Raw genomic sequence first — 12,117 nt, 5'->3', positions numbered from 1 at the left:
CACACACACACCACACGCACAAAATGGATGTTGACATTGTTCTATTGCTGTTGTGTAATTTGCGTTTCCAATTTTCAAAATGTTTTAAAAATGTTAAAAATGTAAAAAAAAACCTGAAAAATAAAAATATTTCAACCATGAAATCATTCTTATGTGGACCAAAATATAATAAAAATGATTTTTCTTAACCAAAATGACAAAAGTGACATAAAAACACATTGATTCTAACACGGGTCATTTTTGACCCACTTATGGATGAGTGTAGGGTCCACTCACTTGTGCATCTAAGGGTTAAGTAACAGAGGTGACAGGTATGACTCAACTTTGGCCCTGATCTCTACGTGTGTACAAATGAATTACGTTGACTGGTCTTTTGCATTTGATGAAGCCAAACCTTTATCCTTTTTCCACACTCATCTGCTGGCTTGGTTTGGTCTGGTTTGACTTGGCACATCAGCCCAGTGCAGCAGCGACTTGTGTCTCCATTACAACAGGTCTACCTGCTTGAACGTCATAGGCAATGACGTTTTAAAGCAGCGTCTCACTGTAGCTGATTCTGCTTTTACTTTCCTCCCTGCCAAATCAGTAAGCTTGATTTTATTGAAGAAAAACTGCTAACAAAGTTCTGGTAATTGACCTTTCGCTAAGCCCCGCCTCTTTGTGATTGTCAGACAAGCTGTCGCAGGAAGCATGGAGCCCACACTGTAACTAACTGCACTCCCTGAAGAAATGTTATCATATTTTTGTAAAAATGAAAGAGTGATTCCAGAGAGAAGCAGACAGAGGGGTCTACAGTCTGTGTTTGAAGGATATATCCAGGATGTCAAACTGACTCAGCAGCAACAACAGGTTAAAAAGACAAAGATAGTTAGAAGCTAAAGCCGAACTATAGGCTACAGATCACAGTGTAAAAGTGAACCACCACATCACTGCTGATCACCACACAAGACAATGAATATAAAGGGAAACTTTGCTGATATTGAACCAGCTGTGTGGCATCACAGTGTGTGCAGATGAACACTGCTTGGCTTCACCCCCGTGCTGCTGCCAGCACCTGGACCTGTGCTACTGGACGACCTAACCCTACACTTTTCAGGGTTTGATTTTGGTTTTGGAACAGGGAAGAAACGTATATCTTTTTCCAACCTCTCCAGGTGACGAGTATTATTAATACACGACGTGCCCCAGGCACAACATTTATCAATCAATCAATTTTATTTATAAAGCCCAATATCACAAATCACAATTTGCCTCACAGGGCTTTACAGCATACGATGTCCCTCTGACCTTAGGACCCTCACAGCGGATAAGGAAAAACTCCCCAAAAAAACCCTTTAACAGGGAAAAAACGGTAGAAACCTCAGGAAGAGCAACTGAGGAGGGATCCCTCTTCCAGGATGGACAGTATACAGCAATAGATGTTGTACAGACATCTATTTACAGGGTTTACAGGGTTTTCCCTGCCTATCTAAGACAAAGGCCAGCCACCTGGGTGATTTTGACCACCGCCTTGGTTAAAGTGTGTGTGTGCATGGGGGGCGTTCAGATGTAGCGTCTTTTGCGCACAAACCCATTACTTTCAATGTAGACGTGCGTCATGCATGCTCACAACGGTGCGACGCGCTTGTTTTTTCATCCGGCGCACAGCTCCACGGACCTGCTTCTCCCTCCGGTGTTGTGTCAGATCCCGGTTCTCCCTCGGTCTGTCTCTCCTACTGTTTCCCACGGAGCTCTGCCCCGCTAAAAAGGCGAAGGAAGACCGTATATGGAAAGACGTCGCCTCCAAGATGTAGAATGTGTATCATAGACGAGAAACACACATTTCAGCACCGCTGACTTGTGTCATCAGAACAGACATGTCCTGTGATTTTCAGCCTCCTTTCATATTTAATGGAGGGGGGACCGTATCTAAAAGTACAGCTGTCAAGATGCCCCCCGCCACAGGCTTTTGCCACCTTGGTCTCGAAAACACCCAGGGAAAACCCTGATTTAGCTCCAAATCCACAAAACCAGCCTTCGCTGAGCCTTGCAACACACACGCTTGTTTCAGGAGGAAAAGGGGGGTCGTCAGGGGTCGGCAAGATGTCACCACTACCTGCTTAGAGGCAGGCAGGCGCGCTTTCGGCCCTCCTCCAGAGATGGTCTATCTCTGGTGTGGCTCGGCACGTGTAAACTGGCAATGGAAAGACAAATCGGTATGGTACGACTTGGCACAGATAGAAGTGGTGATGGAAAGAGTTTACTTTGCATCTATGCGAGACATCCTCTGTCGACCTTCCCCGGGTAAATACAGACTGATAAGATAAATAAACTTCTTCCACAACGCAGCTGGTTTAAGAAGGCAAAGAGTCACTGAAGGCTTAAAGTTGTTTCAACAAAAGATTCCAACAAGCCCAGTTTGCCTGGTCATGTCTAACTTGTTATTTCTATCAGTGAAGCTGTTGATATGCATCTCATGAGTTTACTGCAGTCAGAGTGCCGGAGTGTGAGTTTTAAAAAGCACACACCCACACTGTCAGTCACTGAAGAACAAAGATCCTCTATGATGCAGAAAAAATCTCACTTAAATAAAGAGTGAATTAAATGTTTATGTGTACTTGTGTTTGCAAACTTTCTTGACAAATAAATTATTTTGAATCTAAGTAAGACTCAGAATCTATTCACTTCTCCCACCATCCTCAGAGGACATCTGTCCCCTCTTACCTTGTCTCCCAGGTAAGTCTTTGGTGCGTGCCAGTGGAGGTCCTGGTAAACGTCGGGCACGTCGCTGAGATCGGCCTCCACGAGGTCCTGACCAGGATACACTGCGACCGGCACTTCCTGTTTGTCTGCTCCCAGCAACACCCAGCCCTCCATGTTCATCACCTGCAGGAGAACGACGAGAGAGAGGAGATCAACACCTGTTCACAACATGCTGAGAGAAGAATGCAAATACTTTGTTTCTGTAACATCTGAAGGCAACAAATCAACATGACTAATATAAGAGAATATTAACGTTATAAATTCTGAGTGGGAGCGTTTAAGACAGCAATGACACTCAGCAGGAAGTTCGACAGCAACTCAAATAAGTGAAATATCAGAATAATAAAGGTGAGAATCTAAAATATTTAACAGCTGGGGCTCAAACAGTTATAAATAAATCGATCAAGAGAAAATAACCAGAAACTATGTTGATGATCAATTCATCACTTCATTAATATTTCAAGCAGAAATGCTCACGGTTGCTGTTCCATCTGTCTGTGAGAGCATGTGAATGGCGACTGAGTAGCAGGTGGCACCATGTATGTTAACCTCTGAATGTGACGTAATGTAAAAGCACTTTGAGTAGTCGGAAGACTAGAAAGCAGCTATACGTGTGCAGTCAATGTACCGATATAATTGGGGACATTCAGGGTGTTTTCACACTTGGTCCTTTTCAGCTCTCTAAGTGGACTCAGAGTGGTGACTCCCCTCTGAAGTGAACCAAACTCAGACCAACTTGGGGGGTGGTCTGAGTTCAGTTTGCTTCAAGTCCATGTGAACACAAAACGCTCCAGGTTCACTTTGCCTTTGTATTTAGCCCTCTAGATCATATGCTGTTGACCTGGGACACTTGAAAGAACAGACAGAAAGAACACACGTCGGCCTGTAACGCTTGTAAGGACGCAGGACGAGGAGTAGTTTGGTCCTCAGAAGATACCACACGTTTCCAGATGTGGAATGTAGAATACATCACATAGCAACAGTCTACAGCACAAACACTGAGCTGTTCCTCCAATTTTAAGTTCATCTGAAAGCGCGGGGCTTCAAAAATCGCACTGCAGTGCCACGTCAAAGAAAAAACAAAACTATGTCAATATATATCATATATAGTGTGAACAGAAAGATGACTGGGTCCCTATCAGAGCTGAAGTTGACCAGAAAGAGTCCATTTTTAAATGAACTGACAATGTGAACACAAAAAGAACTGAGTCCTTTTTCTGTTGGTTCATTTTTTGGTGCACTTCAAGAGGACTGAGATCAGTTTCTTTAAAAGGGACGTTATGTGAAAACACCCGAAAAGGCACAGTGTGTAGGATTTAGCTAGTCTTTTGCAGAAACATTGCAACACAACGAGTCAGACCCCGTGAATAAGGACAATGTAGAGATGAGGGCTCGTTGTAATCTGACAAAAACATCATTTTTAGTTTTAGCAGGTGGTTATACACTAATGAAAACAAAGCTATGAGTATTATATTTCAATTCTGCCAATAAATCCCACTAAAGCCTACACACTGGACCTTTAAAGATGTCGCTTTGGACTCTGGGAAACTAACATTCCAGCCATGATCAGCTAATTTAGAAAATAATCTGCATACCAATAACTGTTTGTGACAACAATGTTTTAGCAAGGGTGAAACAGAGACACAATCTCTACTTGTACAGAAGCCGACCATCAGGATTTGAAATCAAGGCTCTCTCTCTCTGTGAACTGCATCATAACGGCTAAAAAATGTTAATTATCTTCTGGATTTTGATTTTATTGCACAAGTTGATCCGTGGATGAACTTTAAAATGAAAGTCAGCGAGGTTTTTATAACATCCTGGAAACAGCTTGAGAGAAAGGTGACAGCGTTTGTGGTGTTAAGTTAAAATAACCGAACACGGGCACCTCGATGCGTCTCTTCTCAGAGCTGCGGCAGCGGTCGGTGGCTCCGAAGCAGAAGCAGCTGGTGCAGCCCTTCGGGTTGGTTGGGTCCAAGTGGAACGTACCAACTCTGCACTGATCGCATCGGGAACCCTGGACGTTCTCCTGCAAGTGGAGGACACACAACAGGTCAGGACACTCTGTGGGTGCAGGAGGATGTGTGTGTGAGTGTGAGTGTGTGTGTGTGCGTGTTGCCCCACCTTGCAGAGACACTGTCCCGTGAAGGAGTCACACACTTCCTCTTCGGTTCCTGCCTCGTTGCAGTCACACAGTCTGCAGTTGGGGTAACCATAGAAACCGGGAGCGCAGCGGTCACACTGGCGCCCGACAATGTTGTTCTTGCACCTGGGGAAAAAAAAAAAAAAAAAAAAAAAAATTCTTTTAATCAAATGACAAAAAATCAATCAGTCTAAGTCTAGTTATCAAATATAAATCTAGCTACAAACTTTGACCCTGATGTGATGACAAGTCTTTCAATCTTGCAGGAAATAACTGACATCATAACTGACTGATTAATCATAAACATTTTGAGTTGATACACTGGCAGCCGACTGCAGGATAAACTCAACTGTGTGTATGTGTAAATACCAGGTGAGTGATGAGAGCCTTTAGGCAGAGAAACACTTTCAGCTTTACATCCCTGTCTTGTCCGGACAGAGCTGACACATTCTTCTGTGTGTGTGTGTGTGTGTGTGTGTGTGTGCGTGTGTGTGTGAGGGGGGGATAACAGTAATTTAAGATATCTTGAATTCCTTGATGCTTACAGTGAGGGGCCAAAAATGAAAGGCTGAGGGAAGCAGTGACAGAAGATGGAAAAATGAGGTCAGTGGTTTTGAAGACAGATGCAAAGACATTTCTAGAGAGACAGACACAAACACGTGGAGACAGAGAGGTCAACATGCAGATATCTGCGGACAGTGAGTATGAAGAGGACTCTCAACGTGTTGATTAGTGTGGAGGAGAAAGGTGAAGTATGTGTCTTGCTTATGTTCTACTAAGCTGCACCTTCTTTACTTTATAATGATTTAAATCACAAATTCAGTTGTCAGGTCTTAAGTTTACAGCCGTGGTTACTGTACGATGATGACAGCATCAGGTCAGACTTTATATTTGTAGCTGTTTGGTTTGAATAGTGGGTGTAACAGCCTGAAGGTTACAGAAGAAACCGCCTCTCTCTGTCCTGTCGTTGTCTCTCAGGAATCCCTCCATGCTTTCAGCTCGCTGTCACTCAGGGTGTGAAATGTTAAGCTTGAAGGAAATTTTTCAGAAAATAATCTTATTCACATTCTTGCAGAGAGTTAGATGAGAACATAGATGCCACTCTCATCCCAGCAAGCTTTTTTTGGTTTAAAAAACGTCTAATAGCCGTCTACATGAAGACCTGACGTCTAGGCTAAATCACGGCTGAATTTGGGCTGTCAGTGAAAATTTGGTAGACGTCTAACCATAGCCAAAGTGTAGACGTCATCAATTATACGGCTATATAGAGACCATGTCCAAAAAATGGAGATAAACATATTTTAATTACTGTTGACTCTCCATACGTGATTGAATATCATACCGCACGCCATCTGCAATGGCAAAAATTACATTTAATCAATTTCAAAATTAAATCGGCTAGATTTGGGTTACATGTAGCTAGACTAAACCGGAGCTAAATATAGCCAATACGTTTAAATCACGACTATTGCTTGCTGGGATGTTTGTCGACTATCTGTTGAGCGAGAGCCAGCAGACGATTATTTTAAAAATTTTTTTTGGGGGGGCCTTTTTACCTTTTAATGACAGGTAAGATTTGAAGCATGAAAGGTGGAATAAGAGAGGGGATGACTAACAGTAAAGTGCTACAGAATGAAATCAAATATACCTACTGAGCTACTGGGCACCCCAGCAGATATTAGTTTAGCTCATAGAAATAGAGTGATAATAGAACGGACATTCTGATTCACATCAACGTAGCAGGATGATCGGAGCAGTGGCCCATTTTATGTGTACCATTGGCATTGCAACTGTTGTAGTGGGCTAACCTGCATATAAACTTTTGGACTAACTAACCAGGTGACGAACATGACTAATTGAGACAGTGTTGGTGACTTTTACTTTGTTACAATCAAGTTTGAATAAAGTGTGTTTTATGATGTGTTAACAAGGCAATGAAGCAAACGTCAGCCTTAGTACGGTGACAGAGAGAAACGTGGATCAGTTGTATTTTTCTGTTTAGTGCAGAACATGGGTGTAAAAACAGGAGTCCTCAAACTCGTGAGTGTGACACACTTCACAGCCCCACTGATGTGTGTCACCATAGCAACTAACAACAATCTGCATTTTCTGTTTCTTTAGTTAAGCTTTAGCAACATCTGCTTGTGTGTTAGCAAGTCTCAAGTTGTATATTGTTTGTTGAATCTGTACCAACACTGACATGTAAAAACAAACATTTGAGGTTTAAGTATCATGCTGGAACTAGAGCTAGAGCCAGGCTGTATGTTTCTCCTTGTTTCCAGTTTCTATGCTAAGCTAAGCTAATGTCCTGCCGGCTCTGGCTTCATATTTATCATACAGATATGCATTCATGAGACGGGTCATGGCCTTATTCCTTTGAATTCGGATGTTCAGAGTATCCCAGTTTCTCAGATAATTTCAGTTAATTTAAAGTTTCAGGGACGTGTTTTTCCATTTGATCACTGGAGGCAAAGATCTGTAACAGCGCGTTCATCTCATCAGGGATCAAGTTAAGTGAAATGTTACAACTACTTTTGATCCTTATCAGGCCCACAAGGGATCACATTTCGTATTATAACTGATGAATGTAAGCTGCCTCTGCAACTAACATTGTACTTGTAGACAAAACAGATGCTGACTAGCAGTCTCCAGTAACAAAGACGGACATACAGTATCACACGGGGCCCATAATCATGATATAAAGATCGAGGGAGGAATAACAGAGACAGACAGACAGGTAAGGATGAGGACAGACAGCTGCTGTGTTGTTGGCAGCAGAATCAGAGAGCAAAGTTTTAAAACCTGCAGCTCCGACAGAGCACAGACAAGAGTTGGCAAGTACAGCTGGCCAAACACTCAGCAATCAACCCAGTGAGAGAGTCAGAGCCAAGATCCTGTCAGGAGACAAAACGGGCAAGAAATAACTGCCTTTTTAGGTATTTCCAAACAAAGGCCTGACATTTCGGAGCTGAACTTGGTAAACCCGAAATCTTGTCCTCTAATACAAGGCTGTAGCAGTGTGGGGAGCAGAGGATGATTTATGGCTTCCGGAGGAAATGAAAAACATTAAACTGAGAAGAAATGGACGTTATTGTTCTGATTATTTAAATTTTGTCGAGAGGGAAAGTTGGTCTGCTTCTGTTGCTCGATACTGAGCCAGAGAGGATGTTCCTGATAATAATAACATTAGCAATAATCCGTCATTATTTCCCCAGCCTCGTCGTCTCGTACCTGCACTGTCCGCTGAGGGTGTCACAGCTCACATCGGGGGAGACGATGCCCGGCCGGGAGCAGTTGCAGACCTCACACCCCACCACTGGGTGGCAGCCAAATGTCTGGGGCTCACACTGGGTGCACTCTGGGAGCACAGTCCTCGGAGGGCAGATACAGTCGCCAGTCACCGGTTCACATAACCTCGTACCACAGTTACAGGCTGGAGGAGAGACAAGGGGGGATACAGTTAGTTACAGAGAAGACTGAACTCACTGAAAGACAAATACATTCCTCTGTTGGTGGCTCAAACACTTGAGAGACAGACAGGAAGGAGGAAGAAGAGAGACAGAAACAAAACTACTTTAATTTTCCATGATCCTTGATGATTCCTTTGCGGACTCCTGTTTTGAAGCCACAACTTTGGCATTTTGGCTCTCACTGGAGTCAGGAGTGACCATATGTGGATGTGAGGGTGGAGCTGTGGAGCAGCGAGGGGTGGATCTGACTGAAAGCCCCAGGACACAATTGGCAGACAGCCGGTCACTCAAAAAAAAAATCCCCCCTGTACAGTTGTCAGGCCTAAACCATTTTTTTGTACCAGGCTGTGTTTATTTCTACTGTAAAGTTGGACATTTTAACACGGGGGTCTGTGGTCATTAGAGGAACTGCAGTTTTTGGCACTTTACCCTGGACTTCATTTTGCAGCCCTGGAGGGGAGCTGTTTGGTTTACATTTATAATGAGCATGACAATCAGATACTCACGTCTGCAGTTGGGGAATCCCCAGTAGCCCGTGGCGCACATGGAGCAGTCTCGGCCGATCACGTTGGGCCTACAGTGGCACTGACCGCCGAACTGCTCGCAGGTGTCGCTCTCGGCTCCGACCTCATGACAGGCGCAGGGCATCGCCCCATTGTTGAAGAAGGCTGACAGAGACACCGCCGAGCTGAGGCAGAATGGAGAGGCCGTGGAAGGACTAGAGGGAGGAGGGAGGAGGGAGGAGAGAGGAAGGGTGTTTAATTCACATTCTTTGGAAACTCGTCGATATTAAGTAAATAATGACACTTTGATGGTGTTGTTTTCCTTGCTTAAAAAAGGTAACACGAAAACATTCTTGCATATTGAACTTCCTCCTGCTAAGATACTGACTTGATGTAGAAGCTGTTTTGGCCGCAGTTGCTGATGAAGTCATATGATTTATCCAGAGGTTCCTCGTTCAGGTAGCTGGAGCTGTAGCTCGTCTCAGGCACAACCAGAACATAATCCTGAAGACACACAGCATATTAAACACATTAGAAGACGATGGAGGGAGAGTCAAGGTAGAGAGAGAGAGAGAGAGAGAGAGAGAGAGAGAGAGAGAGAGAGAGAGAGAGAGAGAGGAGGGAATAAATTCTTTATTTGTTGCGTTAAGTCTTGGGAGAAAAAATGGCACAGGATAAAAGATTCCAACAAGAATATCTTTCTGCTTTTATTTCAGATTCGAAACACAAACAAAAAAGTTTTGTGTGACAGCTCCTCAACAAAAGCCCTGGACTGGAGGCAAACCGACACTTCATGCGAACTGTTTACAGACATGTGCAGAGACGCTCACCAACACATTGCAGATGCTACTCAGATATCGAGGCTAAATATCTGGATCTGTGACTTTGTCAGCGAGCTACAGCCAATAAGAGTGCAAGTCTCAGGTTGAGGACAGAGACAAGCGGTGCCAAGGTGTGTGTGGGGGCATGTTTGAAAGAGAAGGTGGACTATTGCACGCAAAGTTTCTAGAAGTTATTAGCCTAATAACATACTCAGAACGCTGCTTTGTCACTTGTTGACTATGATATTATCTACTGAGCAACCCTCAACCTGTGCATCATATGATGTACTCATCGAGAATTCCTCCAAGTTAAAGATTGTTTTAACGGTTGCTGGTCATCAAGTGGTGTGGTGTGAAGATTGCAGTGATCTGACGACTTTGAAAGTCATGTGGTGTGAACTTAGCTTAACTTGAATAAAGCAGTAGCATCAGAAAAATAGAAGTGTCCCTGACAAAGGTGTTGTGCTTTTATTATGAAAATAATGAGAAGATGGTGAGAAGACTGAAGAGTGAGGAGGAGGAGGAGGTTGGAAAAGATGGACGACCAGTTTTTGTTTAAATACAGAAAGTAAGAAGAGGAAAACCTACAAATATTTGTGTTCAACAGTTAAGAGAGAGGAGGTCAAATATAAGGAGAGGATAGAGGAGCATCATTTTGAAAATTAAAGGAGAGAAATAAAATCAGGGCAGTGACACGCACCAGCCACAGCGTCTTGCCAGCAGGTATCTGCACGGTGAGGAAGACCTCGTGATCTGTCACATCCAGAATGATCTGATTCTCAGAGACCAGGACGTTTCGGCAGCCATACGCATGTGGACAGAAGGAGGCGTTGGCGTGGCCTGATGGACAAGAAAACGATTAATCTATATTTTCTGTATTTAAATGCATTTATTATTATTCATTCACTGTTATGTATTTACTTTACAACGTCCACAGAGTCATAAACATCTTACCCTGCCAGATTCGTCCAGCGTTAAGGTAGACCTGCACGGGATAGTTGGGGTGGAGCGGCTGGTGATAGTGGAGGATGAAGACGTAACGTCCCAGGGCGTGGACACGGGTGGAGTACTGCGCTGCATTCTGGGTAAGGGGTGATGGAGGAAGAGATGGAAGATAAGGATGGTGATGGTGATTTTTACATAAGATAAATTACTGATCCCAAAGTGGGGAAATTCTATAACCAAAATCCAGGTTTTTGCTCTTTCCTTGAGCGTCTCGATTTCTAATCTCACTCAGGAAAAGCTACAGATTATTCTTTTTAAGGTTTGAATCACAGCAGATCGATTTACCATGTTGCCTTTTTATCGTCTGACACAGTTTACGGTTACGTGGCATCAGAGGTCAGGATCAAAACAAAGTCCTGTAACTGAAGCTCTGCATGGATTTAGTCCAAGATGTCAGGTGTCCATAGCAGATAGGAACGCCTCACCAAATGCCTGAATTATGTGTGAGTCCAGATTGTACTCGTCCACAGTCATGAGGACCTGCTGGCTATCAGACATTAACATCTGTTTCCTTATACCCATAAACCTTTGCATGTTGGAATCATTTCCTACAGTTGGTTCAGATTTCATCTGCTCTCAAAATCCAAAGCACGACAGTAATTGTAGAAGAAAACTTTCAGGTTCCTCTGTGCAGCTGCTCCAGGTGAACCTCATTTTAACAACTTTATATTCTCAGTGACATGTTTAACCTGTATCACAGTCTGTACCTGCAGTGAGTCCAGCCTGACGTGGTTGCTGTTATCGGCTCCATGTGGAGGCCGGTCTCCTCCCGTCCATGACGGCTCGTCTCTCCGGCGGAAGAGCAGAGGAGGAGCGGCTGCAGGGGAGGCAAGGATGGGCTCCTGCATGGAGGAGCTCTGGCCCTCCTTCAGGACCAGCGAGTCTGACGGAGTCTGGAAGCGCGAGGGGACGCAGGAGGAACTGCAGAAACAGAGGAGACGAATATAGGTTAAAGTATTTTTAAAAAGTATTTATAAAGGAGTGAGAGCACAGTGATTACAAGTAACTTTACCTGTCAGGTGAGAACTGTCCGTGAGTGCTGATGCAGTGGACGTTAGGTTCAACATACCCCATCGTAAACTGGTCTTTAGGCACCAGGTAAACTTTGTGCTGAAGAAGAGAGTGAAGAAACACAAGTGCAGAAGAGATCGATCACTCAACAGATGGTTGATACATCATTAAAGTAAAACATCAAAAACACATATTGATTATTTATTTGGAAACGTGACGTGGTTGCTGCTCTCACCAGGAAGAAGCTGGCGCGGTCGGAGATGAGCTGGATCTCGACGTCAGCGGGGAGAGAGAAGACGGCCACTCTGTTCTGCTCATCGATGGCCACGACTCGACACAGGAAGCTGCACAAACACACACACAAACAAACACAGACACACTGTGATTAAGAGCTGCTGACATACTTGATAAAGCACAGACAG

General features: G+C 43.9%; 1 protein-coding gene across 2 annotated transcripts in view; it reads right to left on the bottom strand.

Annotated features, from left to right (window-relative positions):
- The window catches only part of lama5 (laminin, alpha 5), a 140,927-nt gene that overhangs the window by 30,378 nt on the left and 98,432 nt on the right, over nucleotides 1–12,117 (bottom strand). For both annotated transcript variants that reach the window (XM_033629088.2, XM_033629089.2), the window contains exons 28-38: nucleotides 11,931–12,039; nucleotides 11,697–11,794; nucleotides 11,392–11,605; nucleotides 10,634–10,760; nucleotides 10,380–10,519; nucleotides 9,247–9,362; nucleotides 8,862–9,073; nucleotides 8,117–8,318; nucleotides 4,867–5,011; nucleotides 4,631–4,771; nucleotides 2,704–2,865 (exon numbers count right to left, since the gene is read on the bottom strand). In XM_033629088.2, the coding sequence (XP_033484979.2) occupies nucleotides 2,704–2,865; nucleotides 4,631–4,771; nucleotides 4,867–5,011; nucleotides 8,117–8,318; nucleotides 8,862–9,073; nucleotides 9,247–9,362; nucleotides 10,380–10,519; nucleotides 10,634–10,760; nucleotides 11,392–11,605; nucleotides 11,697–11,794; nucleotides 11,931–12,039 (1,666 nt within the window). The remainder of the gene's footprint in view (nucleotides 1–2,703; nucleotides 2,866–4,630; nucleotides 4,772–4,866; nucleotides 5,012–8,116; nucleotides 8,319–8,861; nucleotides 9,074–9,246; nucleotides 9,363–10,379; nucleotides 10,520–10,633; nucleotides 10,761–11,391; nucleotides 11,606–11,696; nucleotides 11,795–11,930; nucleotides 12,040–12,117) is intronic.

The sequence above is a fragment of the Epinephelus lanceolatus genome, chromosome 8 (genome assembly GCF_041903045.1).
Source record: "Epinephelus lanceolatus isolate andai-2023 chromosome 8, ASM4190304v1, whole genome shotgun sequence".
Classification (NCBI taxonomy): Eukaryota; Metazoa; Chordata; class Actinopteri; order Perciformes; family Serranidae; genus Epinephelus; species Epinephelus lanceolatus.
The sequence above is the reverse complement of the archived record's forward strand: the minus strand, read 5'-3'. Positions and strand labels throughout refer to the sequence as shown.